Here is a 20,846-nt window from a genome sequence, read left to right as displayed (position 1 = left end):
ACATCGTGATGGGAAGTCCACGTGGGCTCAGAGACAGACCGCTCTGCAGGACACAGGGGGTGGCTTGGCTGAAGGGGGCACTCAGCACCCACAGAAGACAGGAGCAGCCCAGGGCAGGGGCAGGTGGAGTTCAAGGGCTGCTTTCCTGTCAGGCTCTGTGGCTTCTGCATCAAATGCGTTCTCCTGGGAGCCTCTCTATATTTATGGTTCTCTGCCTACCACTGAGGCCTCTGGATTGGAAAAGATTACTACTAGAAAAAAAAATTCTCATATACCCCTAAGGAATGCATCACTGAGGCAGAAGATGTCACAGGAGGCCAGGGAGGCTGTGGAAACTGTGGGACGTGGATGCAGATCTGATGACAAAGACATGAAAAATCAGGGAACACTGATAAAACCTCCTAATTATGCCATGGTCCTCTCTAAGCCTAGTAAAGCCATTGATGCCTTCCTGGGCCAAACCCACCCATCAGGGATCACTCCTGTGTCCCAGCAGCAGACATGCCTTAGAATCTCCACTGTATGTAATCACTGTCTGGGAGGAGCTCCCCGGGCATGTGTCTTTGCATTAACCAGGTGATGGGTGTCAGAGAACAGCAGCTGGATGCCTGGTCTATGGGTTCCCTGATGCTGAAGAAATAGGAGGTGCAGTCTCAGGGCCAATACACTGTTTATGCATTTTTATATAGAAACCATGATTTTTCTTGCTTCTCTCAGATGACATAGAGGATCAAGAAAACAGTCTGTAAACAATTGTAATGTCCCCATTTCTTCTGAATAAATGCATTATTTCTTAATTCTGAGTGGGGATTTGGCAGACCATGCCCTTCTCCTAAGCAACTGTTCAATCCAGGCTGAAACCACATGGGAATCATATTATTTGGTTTTGTTCAGGTGCAGAGGTCTTCAGTAGAGCAAATTTGGTCCTTCCCACACAGTAAGCCTCACCTTCCTCAGAGAAAGAGCTGAGATTGATCCAACTTTGTCTGAGGTGGGAGCTGCTTCTCCACACCTTGGAGCTTGCAGAGACCCCTAAGTGCAGCTTCATTGAGTCAGGTGTGTCTCCATGTGGGGGACTTCTGCTGCTAGTGATCTCTGCTCAGTTCTAAATGTGGGTCCAGAATTAGGACACTTAGGTTATCACGCCTCAAAAATTACCATCATTGTAGATAGAAATAATAGTACAATGCCAATTGTTGTCACTTGTTTCTTATTATTATTGGAGTATAAGTTTGAAGAGACAAATTGTTACCATATATTTGCATAAATCTAATGTCAGAATCTCTTGAATTGCTCTTGAACACTTACAAACTGGTTAGAAGCAGATTCTTATTTTTTTCTATACTAGCGTATTTTGGGATGTCAACATTTTGTCCAGGACATGTGAGTACCAATAACTGTGTGTTTCAGAAATGACTGTGAGATTCAGTCATTTCTATCGAGTGGGAAAACCAGTTAACTTTGTCTTTGATATATGGATGGAGGCCCAAGATAGAGGCTTGTCAGTCATTGTTTCTGTGCCTTCTCCCTTGGGAATGTCTGTATTTTTTATGCTCTGTCCTGGGTCTATACCCCAATGGTTCCCCTACTCCATGGCACCTGCCTGTGCCTGTGCATGCGCCTGCCCACACTCTCCATGAAACATCTGCTTTGGCTCAGGAAGAACCCCTCCTCTGCCTTTTTTCCTCCTGCCCCTGGTCCACATTCTTCTCCATCCACAGGCTCTCAGCAGCACCTCCCATCCACACTAACCCTACATGGGGTCACACCTTGTCCACCACTTCCTCTCTCTTTTCTTCTGAGCTTTGCCTTTTATTCCAACAGCCTGTTTCCATCTCACCTGGACTTGTGTACAGGAAAGGATTTACCAAGCAGGCTTGGGTTGTGCAAACCCTGAACATTCCTGAAAAAGTGCTTTCTCAAGCTAGGCCCATATTCAGCTCCTGGGAGATGATATCTGCTTTTTTGGCATACTCCTCCTGGTAGTATTATTAAACCACTTGATTAACAATAAGGTTTACATCTGTAAAACTACACATTATTTAACATACTTAACTCATTGAGTTTGGAGTAAGTATACATCTGCAAAGTTATCCCCATCATCAAGGTCATAACCATAGCAATCACTTCCAAAACATTCCTCTTATCTCTCTTAATATTGTGATTATTTTATTAGTTAAAATGTATTTTTGTTTGTGTTTGTCTGTGTCTCTGTGTGTGTAGCCTGGGTGCGCACTATACTAGCTGTTTTCATAATGACTTATGGGGAATGCCTATTAATGCTCAAGGGGCCGGCGTCTGAGCACTGGAGGTCAATTGTGCAGGTGTCACACACATCTGTGATGGGCCCAATAAACAGCCCTGGGCCCACGCACTCAGGTGAGCTTCCCTGGTGGACAATGCTTCACACATGTTGTCATGCATCACTGCTGGGAGAACTGGGGACAAGAGACTCCTCAGGGAAAGAACACCTGGGAGCTCATGCCTGGATTCTCAGGGCCTTCTCCCTGGTGCCTTTGCTCATTTTAATTCATATTCATTCGCTATAATAAAGCTGCACCCAAGAGAATAACAGCTTTTCTTGCGTCCTTTATTTGTACTGATTAAGGGGCCTGAGGATGGTCTTGGGACACTCAACACAATTACATCAGAGGTGTAAATTGCTAGAAAGACCCTGACTACTGACACGTGTCTACAGCATTTATAACATCAAAGGATGAGAAAGTGTAGGATAAAAGACATTCAGTGCCTGGATGGCTACAGAATCACATGGCATGAGATGACGTGTGCACTCCAATAAGGAGCAGGAAGTGAAAGTAATCCATGGAATTTAGAAACAACAGACACAGCTTCCTAGGAGTTGTTCCCTGAAAAAGGAAAAGTAAAAATAATGAGGAACAACCCGAATATGCAACTCACATCTGTGATAGCTAAAATAATAGTAAAAAGATGCACATCCAGCCCTGCAGTGTGCCCTGTGAGCCGAGGCTGCTAGACTCCCATTCACCACCAAAGGGTACAGTTGTCCAGAAACAACACACAACACATAAGAGTGACACAGAAGGTAGCCCAGGGTTTGGGCTGGGGAGAGGAATCCACTAGACAACTATAACAAGGAGGACAGCGTGGAAAGTGGCATCATTTTGTGATATGATTGATATCATTAATTGATATCATCAGATTGTGAACAAAGTTAGCCAATGGACTATGAGAGTGACTGACGTAGCAGCTTCTCTGGCTTCGTGTGCTGCAGATGAGGCAGATGAGAGGAGAATGTTTGGGAGGATCCTGGACTCACAGCTCACAACAGACATATGACAGACGTAGCTGATCCCAACCTCAAGTAGGATGTTCTTGACGAGACAGCTTCCCTGGTGCACTGGATATCAGATCCTGTATAGTTTCAGAACCTGTGTAGTTTGTGTTGCCTTGGCTTTTTCTCTGGATCTTTTAGGTGCTAATGAAATGAGAGTGGTTCACAAGAAAATGGGGCAGACACAGGGGATAGTTAAGGGCCTCCTCCAAGCAATGCGGATATCATAAAATAAATGTTAAAAAATGAAAGAACTAAACAAGAAGGTGCTGGGGTTGACACAAAGGACTTAAAACAGCACTACCAGGAGTTGGGTGCAGCAATGGGCATCCCTTCAGGTCCATCAGCAAGTCAGAGACCTAAACAAATATTCCCTATTCATGTTGAATTGGCAGAGTGTAAAAATCTAGAAGACAAAATGGCCAGGAAAAATGTGCAATTTTGCATGGGTGAAGGTCTGGCAAGTTAATCACCTTGAGGACTGTTGAGGTCCTGAGGTGGTCCTGCCCTTGCTTGATGCCCAGGCCGTAGTCCAACTCACACGAAATTGCCAGGGAATAGACAGTAGTGTTTTGGTAGTTCTTGTTATCAGGCATAAGTGCATTTGAATTTTCTCTTCATGGCCTTTCCTGGCACTATTTCTCATTTTTTTAAACACACATAGTTTCAACTAGATTTATCACCTTCACAGGGTCACAGAGAAGGGTGGAAGAAGGGAGGCCCTGGTATGGGTCTCGAAGAAACATGGAAAAGAGTGGAGAGGGACAATAGCAGGGTGTAAGGAATTATTGAGACCTTACTCTGCCCCTCCCAGGAGGCTCAGGCCAGCCTTTTTCTGCATTTGAGGTTCTGGGTTATAAACGCTGTAGACTCCTCCCTTCAGGGCAGGGTGACAACTATGCAAATGCAAGTGGGGGCCTCCCCACTTAAACCCAGGGCTCCCCTCCACAGTGAGTCTCCCTCACTGCCCAGCTGGGATCTCAGGGCTTCATTTTCTGTCCTCCACCATGATGGGGTCAACCGCCATCCTCGCCCTCCTCCTGGCTGTTCTCCAAGGTCAGTCCTGCCGAGGGCTTGAGGTCACAGAGGAGAATGGGCGGAAAGCAACTCCTGATTCAAATTTTGTGTCTCCCCCACAGGAGTCTGTGCCGAGGTGCAGCTGGTGCAGTCTGCAGCAGAGGTGAAAAGGCCCGGGGAGTCTCTCAGGATCTCCTGCAAGGGTTCTGGATACAGCTTTACCAGCTACTGGATCGGCTGGGTGCGCCAGATGCCCGGGAAAGGCCTGGAGTGGATGGGGATCATCTATCCTGGTGACTCTGATACCAGATACAGCCCGTCCTTCCAAGGCCAGGTCACCATCTCAGCCGACAAGTCCATCAGCACCGCCTACCTGCAGTGGAGCAGCCTGAAGGCCTCAGACACCGCCATGTATTACTGTGCGAGACACACAGTGAGAGAAACCAGCCCCGAGCCCGTCTAAAACCCTCCACACCGCAGGTGCAGAGTGAGCTGCTAGAGACTCACTCCCCAAGGACCTCTCTATTCATCCGGGGAGGAAACACTGGCTGTTTGTGTCCTCAGGAGCAAGAACCAGAGAACAATGTGGGAGGGTTCCCAGCCCCTAAGGCAACTGTATAGGGGACCTGACCATGGGAGGTGGATTCTCTGACGGGGCTCTTGTGTGTTCTACAAGGTTGTTCATGGTGTATATTACATGGTTAACATCAAAAGGCTGCCTAACAGGCACCTCTCCAATATGACAGTATTTTAATTAGTGAAAATTTTACACAGTTCATCATTGCTTGCTTGCTTTCCTCCCTCCTATCCACTCTCACTCACTCCTTATTTTCTACTTAATTTTACAAAATCATTTAATCCCTTTTTGAACTATTAATAGGTTATCTTTGTTTGGTGATTGTTTTCCTTTCAATAATATGTACTGGATAATTAATCTTTGTGCCAATTCGTAAGTATTCTGGTGTAATGAAGACTTCTTTCATAAAAATTGGATAAATTCAAATAAAGATAAATTTTTAAAAACATACGATCTATCAAAACTGAACCATTAAGAAATAAAAAATCTGGGTTGGGTGTGTTTGCTCATTCCTGTAATCCCAGCACTTTGGGAGGCCGTGGCCGGTGGATCACCTGAGGTCAGGAGTTCGATATCGGTCTGGCAAACGTGGAGAAACCCTGTCTCCACTAAAAATACAAAAATTAGCTGGACATGGTGGTGCTCGCCTATAGTCCCGGATACTTGGGAGCCTAAGACCAGAGAAGAGATTGAACCCGGGAGGCAGAGGTTGCAGTAAGCCAAAATCTAGCCACTGCATTCCAGACTGGGCAACAGAGTGAGACTCCATCTCAAAAAAAAAAATCTGAACAGACCCATGAGTAAAGAGATTGAGTCAGTGATTTTTCAAACATCTCAAATCAAAGAAAAGTCAAGAACTTCATGGCTTCACTACTGAATTTTATGAAAAATTTTAAAAAAACTAGAATCTCTATACAAATTTCCAACAAAATAAAGAGGAAAAAATACATGCAAGCTTATTATGGAAGGTCCTATTTCCAAAGCAAGGAAAAGACACTCCAAATAAATAAAATTACAGGCTAATATCCCTGATTATCTAGTTTCAAAAACTCTCAAGGGTGATGAGAAACCAAATTCAACAGCACATTAACAATAGAATTCACCATGATCAGGTGCGGTTTATCTCTAAGATGCAATGAAGTTTCAACCTGCAGAAATAAATGTGATATATCAAATTAAAATATTGAAGGACTAAAACCATATGCACCATATGTCCATGTCAATAGATGCAGAAAAAGCCTCTGTCAAAATCCACTACACTCTAATTTTTAAAAATCTGAACAAATTATGCATAAAAGGTATACACCTCAACATAATAAAGACTGCATATCACAAGCCCACAACTAACATTATACACAGTGACGAAAATTTTATTTTCCTCTAAGACTAGAAACTAGACAAGATGCTTCACTATCACCAATATTACTAAACACAGCACTGGGCGGTCTAGACAAAACAGGCAAGAAGAAAAAATAGAAGTCATCCATATAGTAATGAATAAATTTTAAATATATGTTTTACATATTATATGCTCTTCTGTATACAAAGCCCTAAATACTCCACCAAAAAAGATTGAAACTAATGAAGAAATTCAATAAAGTTGCAGAATCCAAAATCAAACTTACGTTTCAAGATGGCAGGTTAGAGGCATTGCTAGTATACCTCTTCCACTTGGAAGGACAAACTGATGTGGAGAGATGAACATTGTGGGCTTATTTTCAAGAAGCAATGCAGGAACTGAACAGAAACACTGAAATAATCTACAAACTTTCTGAAAAAGCAGGAAGCTGCAGCCTACACTGTGAGCCAGGTGAAGGGCTGGGAGTCCCCAGCATTTGAGGGAGAACAGCCAAAAATTTCAGCCAGTGGTCCCAGGTTGAAAGTAGCTCTCAACAGGGGTGTGTAATATAACCTAGGGTTGGGACGAATCCCCTTGGCCAGAGCCTGGGTAGGGAAGTGTTAAAAGTGGGCTCTGCAAGTTTAGGAGCCATGGGTGCAGGAGCTGGTGCCCTGCTTTGCAGCAGACAGGAAGGGGCATGGCATGAAACCCATGGCTGCAGTCTCCATGGGGACAGCCTATGACTCCTGGCATTTGCAGGTATTGATCACAGGTTGACTGAAACTCATCTAACTGCTGCCAGTGGAACACCATGGGAGTGGATCAGCCTCACCAAGTGTGTGGGAACTGTGTGGGGCCTGCCACCACCTGCCACTCCCCACCCCCTGCCCAAACTTCTGTGCAGCAGAGGCAGCCATGGTCCCATCTGGAACATCATCCCAGTGGCCTGAGAACCACCCCTGTCCCCCACACCCACAGGGCCTGCTGCTTGCCCTGCATACAGAGACTCAGAGCAGAAACCCACCTGGCCCTACCCTCACCTTGCTTTGTGCAGCCACTTGCCCTGGCAGCTTAACACAAAGGACAGCATCTTTTGGGAGCTACATAGCCACACACACTGCCTAAGAATCCATAGTAGCCCCCATACCTGGGCAACACAAGGCTTGCAAAAATCCCACTGCTAATAATGCAGCTGGTGCTCTTTTGCAAGCACCACCTCTTAGCTGGAGGCCAACCAACAGTCTATTACAGTATCTCCTGGTAGACTAACACTGCATCCTGGAAGGAGAAAATGACGGTGCGATCTCAGTTATCACCATGGCCTGCACCACTTTGGATGACCAGGAGATCCTGAGTCTCTCCATGTGACCAGTTCATTACTACTATAACCAGCATTCAAGAATGCCAGTACACAAAGGCTATCAATATCCATGGAATTTCACAGAGTCTCCATCACTCTCCTGCCTGCCACTCCCATCAGACCCGGTTCTGCTGCTCACTGTTGAAAAATATGAGGACAGTTCACATCACTGGATCACTTAGAGACATTTGCCCACACCAGCCTGAAGTGTGTCAACGTCACTGGGCAGCTAGACCTAGAGAAGAAACATAACTCACAGTACCATGGCTCCCAGGTTCTCCTCCTCTTAGGGGAAGGGAGTCCACCACATTGAGGGAACACCCCATGGGACAAGAGAATCTGGATGGCAGGCCTTGAACACCAGATCCCTCCACTGGTGGGAAACTTCTTCTTGCAGAAGTACTGTTGCAGCACTGGGCTCAGCTGGGAAAGTCTTCAGCTCTTTCTCAACAGACAGCCCTGTTGCTTGTGAAGAATCTTGAAGAAGAGGACGCCTTTCCCCCTTGTACCCCACTGCAGGCACACTTGGGGTCTCTCCCACAAGACCTCAGCATGGGTGCAACTATAGACAGCCTTTCTGGAACACATCATTGTGACTGCATCCCCCAGAAAGAGCACTTTCTGGATTCAGGCTTGCATGAGACAGAGAGTCACAGTTCCTCTCTATTTGGCACATCAACATTTGTACAGATGAAAAAACATGCCTGTCTTATCTGAATAGCCAGAATACTGGGACAGCAGTAGGTCTGAGAGGTGGATAAATTTCCTACTGACTTGACAAGAGAGCTGAGGTGGTTCCAACCCTTCCCACCGATAAGACCTCAGTGTGACTCACTAAAAACTCTTTCAGCCAACTCTGTCAAGGCTGGGACTTAATTTACCCACCTGCTTTAGCCACAACTAGTTTCTACCCAAGGAAAAGTCCTCCACTGATCTGAAGCTTGAGCCATCAAACAAGTAAATAAATCACTGGGGACAAATAAAATAAATACATGCATGCCACAGAGGAATGACATAAGGTTTAAGAGACCTCTACCATTCTAACCCCATAGAAGATAGTGAACTTGCTCACAGACTGAGCAGATTTCTACTGCAATCAACACATAGGAAAGCCATCATACAAAGAGTCTCCATAACCACGGAACTCTTACAGAGTCTTCACCACTCTAAGGACCAAAAACCAAATCAGGTTGTAATTAATTATAAGCATTAAAGTCTCATTCTTAAGGGAAAAAAATCCATTTAAAAACAAACACAAGAAACAGTCAAATCAAACATAAATTCAATAATAATTAGAAAATCTACCAAAATGAGAGGAAATGAGAAAAATAATTGGGGAAAATGAGAACACAGGGTGCTGTGCCAGTGCCGAAAGGTCACAAGGTCACACTACCTCTCCAGCAATAAACCATAACAAAAATGGAGTCTTTGAAATATCAGAAAAGAAAATCAGAATGTTGATTGATAAGCTACTCAAGAAGATATCAGAAAAAGGCAAAAATCATAATAAATAAATTTATAAAACTGTTCAGAATATAAATACAAATTTTTACAGAGAGATAGACATCCTAAAGAGAAACCAATCGGAACTCCTGAAAATTTAAAAAAACGCAGGGAATTGGAAAGGGAATTACAAAATGCCATGGAAAGTTTGAAAAATAGACTAGAAAAAAGTAGCAGAAATAACAATAGACTAGAAACAGTACAAAATAAAAGTAGAAGTAAAATATTCGAGGAAAAAGAAAAAGGAAACAGTTAAAGAAAAAAGTAGAAAGACCAGACTATTATTGAAATAACCAAATCAGACAAAAATAAATTTAAAAAGAGCCAAAAGAAGTGAAAAAAGTCTCCAGGAAATATGGGATTATGTAAAACAAATTTAAGAATAATTGGTGCTCCTGAAGAAGAAAAAATAATAAGTTTGGAAAACTTCTCTGAAGGAATAATTGAGAACTACTTCTCTGGCCTGACTAAAGACCTAGATATCCAAATCCAAAAAGTTCAAGGAACTCCTGGGGAATTCATTGCAAAAATACCTTCACCAAGCATACAGTCATCAGGCTACCTGAAGTCTACATGAAGGAGGTAACTCTAAGAGCAGTAAAACGAAGAAACCCATCGGAATAACGGCAGACTTCTCAGCAGAAACTTGACAACAAGACAGATTAGGGTTCTATTTTCAAACTCCTTAAACAGAAAAACTTTAAACCAAGAATTTTTTTATCCTGCCAAACTGTTTTATAAATAAAAAAAGAAATAAAGTCATTTTCAGAAAAACAAATGCTGAGGGAATTCATCACTACCAAACCAGCACTACAAGAAATGCTAAAATAAGTTCTAAACCTTGAAACAAAAGGCCAATATGCACAAAAATGGAACCTCTTAAACATTAAAAACTCACAGGGCCTATAAAACAATAACACAATATCAAAGAATAAACAAAACTAGGTAACAACATGACAAAGAGAATAGTAACTCATATCTAAATATTCACATTGAATGTAAATGGTAAAAAGCATGGAAGAAGGAATTTCACAAAAATAGAAACCAGGAGTGAGCAGGACTAGCTATTTTTGATCTCAGAAAAAACAGACTTCAAAGCAAAAACAATTTAAAAAGACATAGATGATCACTATACAATGATAAAAGGATCAATTCAACAAAAAATTACAATTATATATTTATATGCACCAAACACTGGAGGAACTAGATTCATTAAACAAGTACTGCTAGACCTAAAAAACTGAGAGAGTTAGCAAAACAATCATAATAGGAGACTTTAGTACAATCATGACAGTACTAAACAGATCTTCGAGACAGAAAGTCAACGGATAAACAATGCACTTAAATGACTCACTGGAACAAATGGATGCAGCAGATATTTACAGAACATTCTATCCAAGATCTGCAGAATATACATTCTTCTAATCAGCACATGCAACATTCTCCAAGGTAGAGCATATACTAGGCCACAAAACAAGTCTCAATAAAGTTTTAAAACAATGAAATCATATCAAGTATCTTCTCAGACCACAGCAGAATAAAACTAAAAATCATCTCGCTAAAGAACTGTCGAAAATGAACAAATACATAGAAATTAAGAAATCTGCTTCTGAATAATATCTGGGTTAACAGTTACATCAAGATGAAAATTTAAAAATTATCTTAATTAAATTATAATAATGAGACAAGTTATTGAAACCTCAAAAATAAAGGAAAAGCAGTGATGAGAGGAAAGTTTATAGTGCCAGCTGCCTGCATCAAAAAGTCTGAAAGAGCACAAATTCACAACCTAATGTCACACCTCAAGAAATTGGAGAAACAAGAACAAACTAAACCTAGAGCCAGAAGAAGAAAAGAAATAACAAAGATCAGAGCAGAACTAAATGCAATCCAAACAAAAAAAAGCAATGAAACAAACAGTTGGTTATTTGAAAAAATAAACAAATTCATGGGTCATTAGCTAGATTAACAAAGAAAAGAATATCAAAGATCCAAATAAGCTCAGAAATGAAACGAGACATTACAATCTACACCACTAATATAAAAAATAATTTGAGACTACTAAGTTCACCTTCACGTGCACAATGTAGAAGACTTAGAGGAAATGGAAAAATTTCTAGAAACATATAACACTCCTAGATTAAATAAGAAAGAAACAGTTACTTTGAATAGACAAATAACAAACAGTGAGATTGAATCAGTAATTCAAGAATTGCCAACAATAACAACAATGAAATAGGGCGAGGTGAATTCACAGCTGAATTCTATCAAAAAATTTAAAGAAGAATTGCTACCAATTTTGCTGCAACTATTTTTTAAATTTAGATAAAAAAGAATCCTCCCTAAATTATTCCATGAAGCTAGTATAACCAAGATACCAAAACTAGGAAAACACACATACACACACACAGACACACACACGCTCTACAGATGAATTTCCCTGATAAATATAGATGCAAAAATACCAAAAAAAAAAAAAAAGCTAACTGAGTTCAACAGCACAACAAAAAGATAATTCCTCATGATCAAGCGGGTTTCATCTCAGAATTGCAGGGATTATTTGAACATACACAAGTCAATAAACGTAATACATCACATAAACAGAATTACAAACAAAAACCTTACAATTGTCTCAATAGATGCAGAAAAAGCATTCAACAAAATTCAGCATTTTTAATGATAAAAACTGTAAATAAATGAGGCATAGAAGAAACCTGCCTCAAACTAATACAAGTTACATATGAAAAATCCATAGCTAATATCATGCTGAATGCAAAAAAGTTAAAAGCATTTCCCCTGAGAACACAAACGATACAAGGATGCCCAAGTTCACCAATTCTATTCAACATAGTTCTGGAAGTTCTAGCCAGTGCAATTAGTCAGGAGAAAAAAAAAATAAGGGTATCCAAATTTAAAAAGAGAACGTCAGACTATCACTGTTTACAGATCAAGGGATTATATATATTAAAACCCTAAAAAGTTAAATAAAGAACTCCATCACTCTTACAAAAAGCTGCGAAAAGATAGTATATTTACCAATATACTTAACCAAAAGGGTAAAAGATCTCTACAAGGAGAACTACACAATACTGCTGAAAGAAATCATAGATGATACAAACAAATGCAAATGCATCCCCTGATCATGAATTGGAAGAATCACTATTGTGAAAATGACCATAATGCCTAAAGCAATCTACAGCATCGATGAAATTCTTATGAAAATACCAACATTATTTTCTACAGAATTCAAAAATAATAACGCTAAAATTTATATGAAACCAAAAAAAAAAGCCAAAATACCCAAAGAAATCCTAATAAGATAAAGGAAATTGGAGCCATCATATTACTGAACTTCATATTACACCACAAGCCTGCAGTTACCAAAACAACATGGTACTGACATAAAAGTAGGCTCATAGACCACCGGAACAAAATAGAGAACCCAGAAATAAAGCCACATATGTAAATCCAACTGATGCTTTGCAAAATGTACCAAATTTTAAATTGAAAAATAGACACCACATTTAATAAATGATACAAGAAAAACTAGCAAGATACATGTAAAAGAATAAAACTGGATTTCTATCTGTCACCATATAAAAGACCAACTCAAGATGAATCAGGTACTTAAATATAAGACATTAAACTCAAAAATTCTAGAAAACAATATTGGAAAAACACTTTTAGACATCAGGGTAGGCAAAGAATTTATAACTAAGACCCCAAAAGCAAATGCAGCAAAAACAAAACTAAATTTATGGAACCTATTTAAACTAAAGTGTTTCTTCACAGCACAACTAAGAGTCAATAGGGTAAAAAGACAACTCACAGAATGGGAGAAAATATGTGCAAACTTCACATCTGACAAAAAATTAGTATTCAGAATCTACAAAATACTAAAACAAGTCGCCAAGAAAAAAACAAATGATCCCATTTAAAAGTGGACAAGGGACATAAATAGATAGTTCTCAGAAGAAGATATACAAATGGCCAACAAACATATGAAAAACTGTGTAACATCACTAATGATCAGGAAAATACAAATTAAAACCACAATCTAATAACATCTAATCCTGCAAGAATGGCCACTATAAAAAGTCAAAAAACAAAAGGGAATGCTTATACACTGTTGATGAAAATGTAATTTTGTAAAACCACTATGGAAAACACTATTGAGATTTCTTGAAAAGCAGAAAGGTAGATCTACTATTTTTTTTTTCTTTTTTGAGATGGAGTCTCTCTCAGTCACCCAGGCTGGAGTGCAGTGGTGCAATCTCATCTCATTGCAACCTCCGCCTCTCGTGTCAAGTGATTCTCCCGCCTCAGCCTCCGGAGTATCTGGGATTACAGGCACCCGCCATCATGCCTGGCTAATTGTTTTTTGAATTTTTTTAGAGAAGGGGTTTCCCCATGTTGGCCAGGCTGGTCTCCAACTCCTGACCTCAGCTGATCCTCCCCACTCGGCCGCCCAAATTGCTGAAATTACAGGCGTGCAGCACCACGCCTGGCCAGATCTACGGTTTGATCCAGCAATCTCATTACTGGAGAGCTAACCAAAGGAAATAAAGTCATTATATGAAAAAGACGTGTATATGTATGTTTATAGCAGCAGAATTCAAAATTGAAAATATGCGAAACCAATTTAAATGCCCATTGACCAATGAGTTCATAAAGAAAATATGACATCACCTGTAATCCCAGCCCTTTGGGAGGCCAAAGAGGGGGGATCACGAGGTCAAGAGATCGACACCATCCTGGCCAACATGGTGAAACCCCATCTCTACTAAAAATACAAAAAATTTGCCGGACCTGTTGGCGTGCACCTGGAGTCCTAGCTACTCGGGAGGCTGAGGCAGGAGAATTGCTTGAACCCGGGAGGCAGAGGCTGCAGTGAACCGAGATTGCACCACTGCACTCCAGCCTGGGTGACAGAGCAAGACTCTGCCTCAAAAAAAAAAAAAAAGAAAAGAAAAGTAAAAGAAAATTGGACATATATGCATCATGGAATACTACCAAGCCATTAAAGGGAATGGCATAATGAATGTCCTTTGCAGCAACTTGGATGAAGCTGGAGGTAATTAGTGTAAGTGAAGTTACACGGGAGTGGAAAAGCAAAAACTGTGTTTGCACACTTATAAGTGGGAGATGGGCTATGAACTTGCAAAGGCATACAGAGTGATATAAGGGACTTCGGAGACTCAGAGGGAAAGAATAGGATGGATACTAGAGAGAAAATAACTACACTTTAGGTAGAGTGTACACTATTCAGGTGATGAATGCACTAAAATCTCAGAATTTAGTACTATATAATTCCTCCATCTAACAAAAAAATATTTACCCCCAAAGCTATTGAAATTAAACAAAAATCAACCTACAAAAATAAGTATCTTCCATATACACTAAAAAATGATTATTCAAAATTAAAACCAAGAAAATAAATCTAAATACAACAGCTTAAAATTCATAAAATAAATTTTACCAAAATAAATTTAACAAGGATACAAAACATCTGCACATTGAAAATTATAATATATTGATTAAAATGGAAGAAAACACAAATAAATGGAAGGCTATCTTGTGTTCTTGTGTTACTGGAACATACATTGTTAATATGTCCACCCTAACCTAAGCATTTACAGATTCAATGCAATCCCATTCAAAATTTCAAAGACATGCATTTACATAAATTGAAAAAAAACTCTCTAATTTGAATGGCTGGGATGATTGACCCAGACTATTAATTTGAAATCAGACTACTACTCCACAATGGAGGTGAGACAGAGTATGTCTGGAATACAGGAGATTTCTTAGGGCATCTCTTAGTATTACTTTGCCAAGGGATTAAGGTCAATGGGAAACTAAAACAACCTCATTCAGGCAGGAATACAAATGGCCCAGATACTTCAGAAATAAAAGTTTGGGTCTTCACCCAGATTAAAAAACCTGACCAGCCAAGGTACTTGCTGAAGGCAAAACAAATACAGAATGGGTAGTGGAAGAAGGTAGTTGTCAATACCAGGAATGACCATACGACCAGAAGTGGGGACCGTAATTGTCGTGAGTCTTTTCTCCATATCTTGTTAAGAATATATTTCTGCATGTGTGTAACTGTACTAAGAAAATATCTTCATTGTGCTGGACATGGTGGGTCACACCTGTAATCCCAGCACTTTAGGAGGCCAAGGTGGGCGGATCACCTGAGGTCTAGAGGTCGAGACCAGCTTGACCAGTATGGTGAAACCCCGTCTCTACCAAAAATACAAAAATTAGCCTGGCGTGGTGGCAGGCGCCTGTAATCCCAGGCTTCTCAGAAGGCTGAGACAGGAGAATAGCTTGAACCCTGAACCCGGGAGGCAGAGGTTGCAGTGAGCCAAGATTGCACCACTGCACTCCAGCCTGGGTGACAGACTGAGACTCCACCTAAAAAACAAACAAACAAACAAAAATATATTAATTGTTTTCATTGAATTTGTTTTCTTTTTATCATGTGTCACAAGATTTATTGACTTCCTATCAGCATTTAAATGTTGTTAACCGTATGTAGTGGTATGTATGTAGGTTAAGGATTAGTGCACTTTCAGTTGTATGAAGGATAGCTGTGTTATGTTAGGCATAATTATGACCTTATTATTGTCTTTATTTGGAGATCAAGCATGATTGCAGCTAGATGTGTAGGGGTGCTAAGTTCACAAGAGGTGGGCTTTTGATGGTTGATACTAGGTGTCAATTTGATTGGATTAAAGGATGCCTACATGGCTGGGAAATTATTGTTTCTTGGTGTGTCTCTGGGGGTTTTGCCAGAGGAGGCTGACATTTGAGTCAATGGACTGGAAATTTGAGTTTGTCATGTTGCATGATCCTTTTAAAGTCTTACAGAACTTAGTTGACTATTATTTTGGTGTAGTTCATTTGTATAAATATTTCTTTGAAGTTTAATTTTCTTCCTTTGCATTTGTCTGTCACTGGCAATACAGTAATTGTAGCCTTTTAGAAATAGCTTAGAAGGTTGGTGCCTCATCATTTTCTGAAGAAGTTAGGGAATGGTTGGCATGACTTTTTTAAATTCTGAGAGCCATTTTTTATCTAACATATAACCTATCATGAAGAATATCTATAGTGTGCTTGGGAAGCATGCATATTACACTGTGCTTGGTTGGAATGTTCTGTAGATGTCTGTTAGGTCAGTTTGTTCAATAGTGTTGTTTAAGTCCACGGGTTTCCTAAGAATTTTTTTTATGGATGTTCTATACATTATTGAGGGTGAGGTGTTGAAGTCTCCTCCTTTCTTATTGTTTTCTATTTCTCATTTCATATCTCTTAAACTCTTGTTAATGTGGTTATATTTCTATTTTTACAACTATGTAAAATAGAAATAAAATAATAATTGCTTAGTAATTTTAATGGGAAAATCACGTAATAAGAAATTATATTTTCCCAAATGCTGCCATCACCACTAAACTCCTCCAGGAGTCTCACTTCTGCTCTGGGCTCTGCTCTCTTCTAAGGGGTCCCACATCAGAGTTTGCTACAGAGGAGGAGACAAGAAAATAGGGCCCTCCCTCTCCTGATGAAAACCAGCCCAGCCCTGACCCTGCAACTCTGGGAGAAGATCTCTAGTCCAGAATTACCAGGAGTTTGGATTTGATGATCAGCTCTGTACAAGCATGGCTCACCATAGAGTTAGGGCTGAGCTGGGTTTCTCTCGTCATTATTTTAAAAGGCAAATAATGGAGAACTTGAGATATGAAGTGTGAGTGGATATGAGTGAAAAAACAGTGGTTCTGTGTGGCAGGTTCTGACTCAGATGTCTCTGTGTTTGTAGGTGTCTAGTGTGGGGTGCAGGTGGTGGAGTCTTGGGGAGAGTTGGCACAAGCTGGATGTGCCTGAGACTCTGCTGTGCATCCTCTGAATCCACCTTCTGTAGCTACTAGATCAGCTGAATCTGCCAGGCTCCAGGAAAGGGGCTGCAGTGAGTAGTAGATATAATGTATGATGGAAGTCAGACATAATATGCAGACTCTGTGAAGGTCAGATTCACCATCTCCAAAGACAATGCCAAGCACAGGTTGTATCTGCAAATGAACAGTCTGAGAGCTGAGAATATGGCTCTGTATTATTGAGTCAAAGGTACCAAATGAAGGGACATCAGTGTGAGCCCAGACACAAAATTTCCTGCAGGGAGGAGGGAGGAGGCTGGGCTGCAGTGGGCACTCAGAACACACAAAAGGCAGGGACAGTTCCAGGGGCAGGTACAGGTGCAGGTGAAGGCAAAGGTCTACTTTCCTTCCAGATCTGTGGATTCCTCTGCATCCAACAGTTCGCCTGGGCCTCTGTCTTTATGGATCTGCTCCTACCACTGATGTCTCTGGGTTAGTAAAGTTTGCTACTATAGGAGGAAACATTGTCATTTGTCACAAAGGCGAATAATGGAGAACTAAAGATATTGACTGTGAGTGGATATGAGTGAAAAAACAGTAATTATGTGTGGCAGGTTCTGACCAAAATGTCTTTGTGTTTGTAAGTGTCTAGTGTAAGGTGCAGGTGGTGGAGTGTAGGGGAGAGGCAAGAGGCAGAAAAGTGCGCAGGAGGCCGGGTGAGGCTGTAGACACTGTCAGCCCACTATGCCGATCTCACAACAGTGCTGGAGAAGGTGGGAGTCTGATGGAGCTTCCCAACAACCCTGTGGTCTAAGCTAAGTCCATCAAGGCTGCTGGTTCCTCCTGGAACATAGCTGTCCATCGGGAATCCCCCATGTGCCCAGCAGCAGCCAGGCGTTAGCATCTTCACTGTGCACAGTCATTGTTTGGGAGGAGCTCCAGGATGTGTCTCTTTGTCAAAAACTGGGTGATGATGTCAGAGAGCTGTGCCGGGTGCCTGGTCCAGGTGCTCCCTGATGCTGGAAGTATAGGGGGTGCGTTCTCAGGGTGGAAACACCTTTTATGGAAATGTACATAAGAAAACATGATTTTCCTTGGTTCTCTCAGATGACATGGAGAAGCAAGCGTGCAGCCTGCAAACAATTGTAACGTCCTACTTTATCCCAAGTTCATTGATTCTTGTAAACCTTGCTTTCTGTCCAAGTACAGAGATATTGATTAGAGTGAGTTTGGTTCTTTCCACACACTAACCCTCACCTTCCCCAGATAAAGAGCACATTGTCCTTACTCTGAGTCTGAGGGAGAAGGTACTGTACAACTCAGGGCCTGCAGAGACTCCCGTGTGCAGCTTTGCAGAGTCAGATCTTCCCTCATGTGAGGCGACCTCCATGGCCCATGATTGCTGCTCAGGTCTAATTGTGGATTCAGGATTAGGACATCCTTTAGGCTATCACAGGTCAACCAGATTCTGAAAAATCACTGTTATCATAGACAGAGGTAATAATTCAATACCCGTTCCCCTGACAGCAGATTCTCTTTCTTATTTGGTTGAAAGTTTGAAGAAAATAAGTGACCATTTATTATTCTTATTCTAACTTTAGTATCCACTATTTGTTCTAGGGGATTCACAAATTTCAAAAGGCTGAGCTTTTCATTCTCATGAAAATATGCATATTTGTGAATTTCAACGTGTTGTTCAGAACCTGTGCATGCCGACATCTGTATTTCTCGTGAGTTCTTGGCCTGGCGAGGAACTCACAGACCCTCTCCCTCATCTGTGCTGTCTCTCTGCTTCTCCATCACAACCAGTGCTTCCTGCTGGAGCTGGATCCCTCAGCTCCCCAGGGAAGGGACTGGAGTGAATCAGGTGCACAGGTCATGAGGGAGAGCACAACGCAACCCACTCCTCAAAAGTCCAGTCACCATCTCCAGATCCACATCCAAAACACAGTTTCTTCTACAGCTGAGCTACCTGAGCAACGAGTACACAACCATGAATTTTTACACAAAAGATACAGCAAGGGGAAGTCATTGTGAGCCCAGAAACAAACCTCACTGCAGGGAAGCTCAGGAACTGCGGGAGGCCCTCGGGACACCAGGGGGCGCTCAGGACACACATCAAGGCAGGTGCAATGGGGGAAAAGGTGCTGGAGATGGGGTTTGGCATCATCATCGTATTTCACCGCTGGACACCCGCCACTATGTTTATTCTCTTGTACGTGATTCTTTGTATTATTAGAAAATGGCATTTATGTAAATAAATAACCATAGTAGGTGCATCAAGTCGTCCTCTCCCTTTTTTTTTTTTTTTTTTTTTTTTTGGAGTCCTGCTCTGTCACCCAGGCTGGAGTGCAGTGGCGCGATCTCGGCTCACTGCAACCTCCGCCTCCCGAGTTCAAGCGATTCTCCTGACTCAGCCTCCCGAGTAGCCGGAATTACAGGTGTGCAGCACCGCGCCCGGCTAAGTTTTGTATTTTTAGTAGAGACTGGATTTCGCCATATTGGCCAGGCTGGCCTCAAACTCATGATCTCAGTTGATTCGCCCGCCTTGGCCTCCCAAAGTGCTGGGATTACAGGTGTGAGCCACCGCGCCCGGCCCGTCCCCTCCATCTTATGCGGAACTTTTCCATTAAGACTCTGAGTCCCTGGATTTATTTGAGAACCTCATAAATCATGGTCAATTGTGTCTCTTTCTCCTCTTTCTCCCTTCTTCACTCCTCTCTAGCTCACAAACTGAAACACACAGAGAATTTTCTAACTTCAATTACCTGATGTGTTGAAGACAATTGATTAAAGCGCAGCTTTTCCAGTTTAGCCACCGTTCATATTGTTGTAAGAATAAGAACGTTGTGTTTCTCAGCTGCGTGCTTCTCTAAGATGAGTAGCAGCTTTTTTTCATAATACCCAGAGGCTGAAAGCAATCTGAATATCAATCAGCAGCTTAATCAGTAAACACATGGTGGTAAATTCGCTCACTGGAAGAACACCGATTGTTACAATCAGGTAAGGCTGGATACTCTCAACAGCAAGTGTAAATTCACAAGTATATATGATGATTAAAATAAGACAAACAAATACAAGTACATACATACTGTTCCACTTTTACAAATTCTATAAAATGAATGCTAATCTAAAGTTACATAAAGAAAACCAGTAGTTGACTCTGGACCTGGTGTGAGGAGGGAAGGGTTAGGAACCAGAAATTGTAGGAAATGAAGAAGAAATGCTGAGGGTAGTGGAGTTTTTTCTATGTTGATGAAGGTAATAGTTATGTCACTATTAATCAAATCGTACACATTATGGGATGCCTATTATTTGTGAATTTCACCCTATTAAAATATTACAAGTTAAAACAAGTATAATTTTGTAGAAAATTAGACATAGATGAATAAAATGTATGATAAATAAAAAAAGAAAATCACAGAACAATAGCATAAGGACTTCACTCATCAAACTGAAGAAATTTTAAATTTCTCAACACAGAATTAAAGATTTAATTAGATATACATAAGAAACCAAAGACTCCTGGATATACACACGAATAAACCCTAAGTCCACCTGTATTTTTAGGGAAACGCTAGAATACAAGAAAATGATGTCATGATTTCATTACATAATGGGGGTTAATGAAACCACATCAGGCATGTCCAGCTGTGTCCTGGGGTTGGTTCAGGGAACAGGTGTGTCCTGTGGTTAGGAGACGTGGCAACAGGCTCACAGCATCAGTTCTAGTTGATACCATAAAAAGGCCAAGAGATCACAATTAAAATGTCATGTGGATGTCACATCTGTGGGTGCGGCACACTCCCCCATGTGAATACGGAAAGGTTAATTACACTCTTCAGGTGTCTGCTGAGAGT

At 41.2% G+C, this 20,846-nt stretch overlaps 1 gene segment (V, D, J or C); it reads left to right on the top strand.

Annotated features, from left to right (window-relative positions):
• The first annotated feature begins 4,274 nt into the window (after positions 1-4,274).
• On the top strand, positions 4,275-9,342 carry LOC101127105 (immunoglobulin heavy variable 5-51-like). The segment is given in 2 exon segments: positions 4,275-4,369; positions 4,453-9,342. Coding segments are annotated over 2 exon segments (390 nt in total).
• Positions 9,343-20,846: the final 11,504 nt, after the last annotated feature.

Source organism: Gorilla gorilla, chromosome 15 (genome assembly GCF_029281585.2).
Source record: "Gorilla gorilla gorilla isolate KB3781 chromosome 15, NHGRI_mGorGor1-v2.1_pri, whole genome shotgun sequence".
In the NCBI taxonomy this organism is placed as follows: Eukaryota; Metazoa; Chordata; class Mammalia; order Primates; family Hominidae; genus Gorilla; species Gorilla gorilla.
This window is presented reverse-complemented; position numbering and strand designations above follow the sequence as displayed.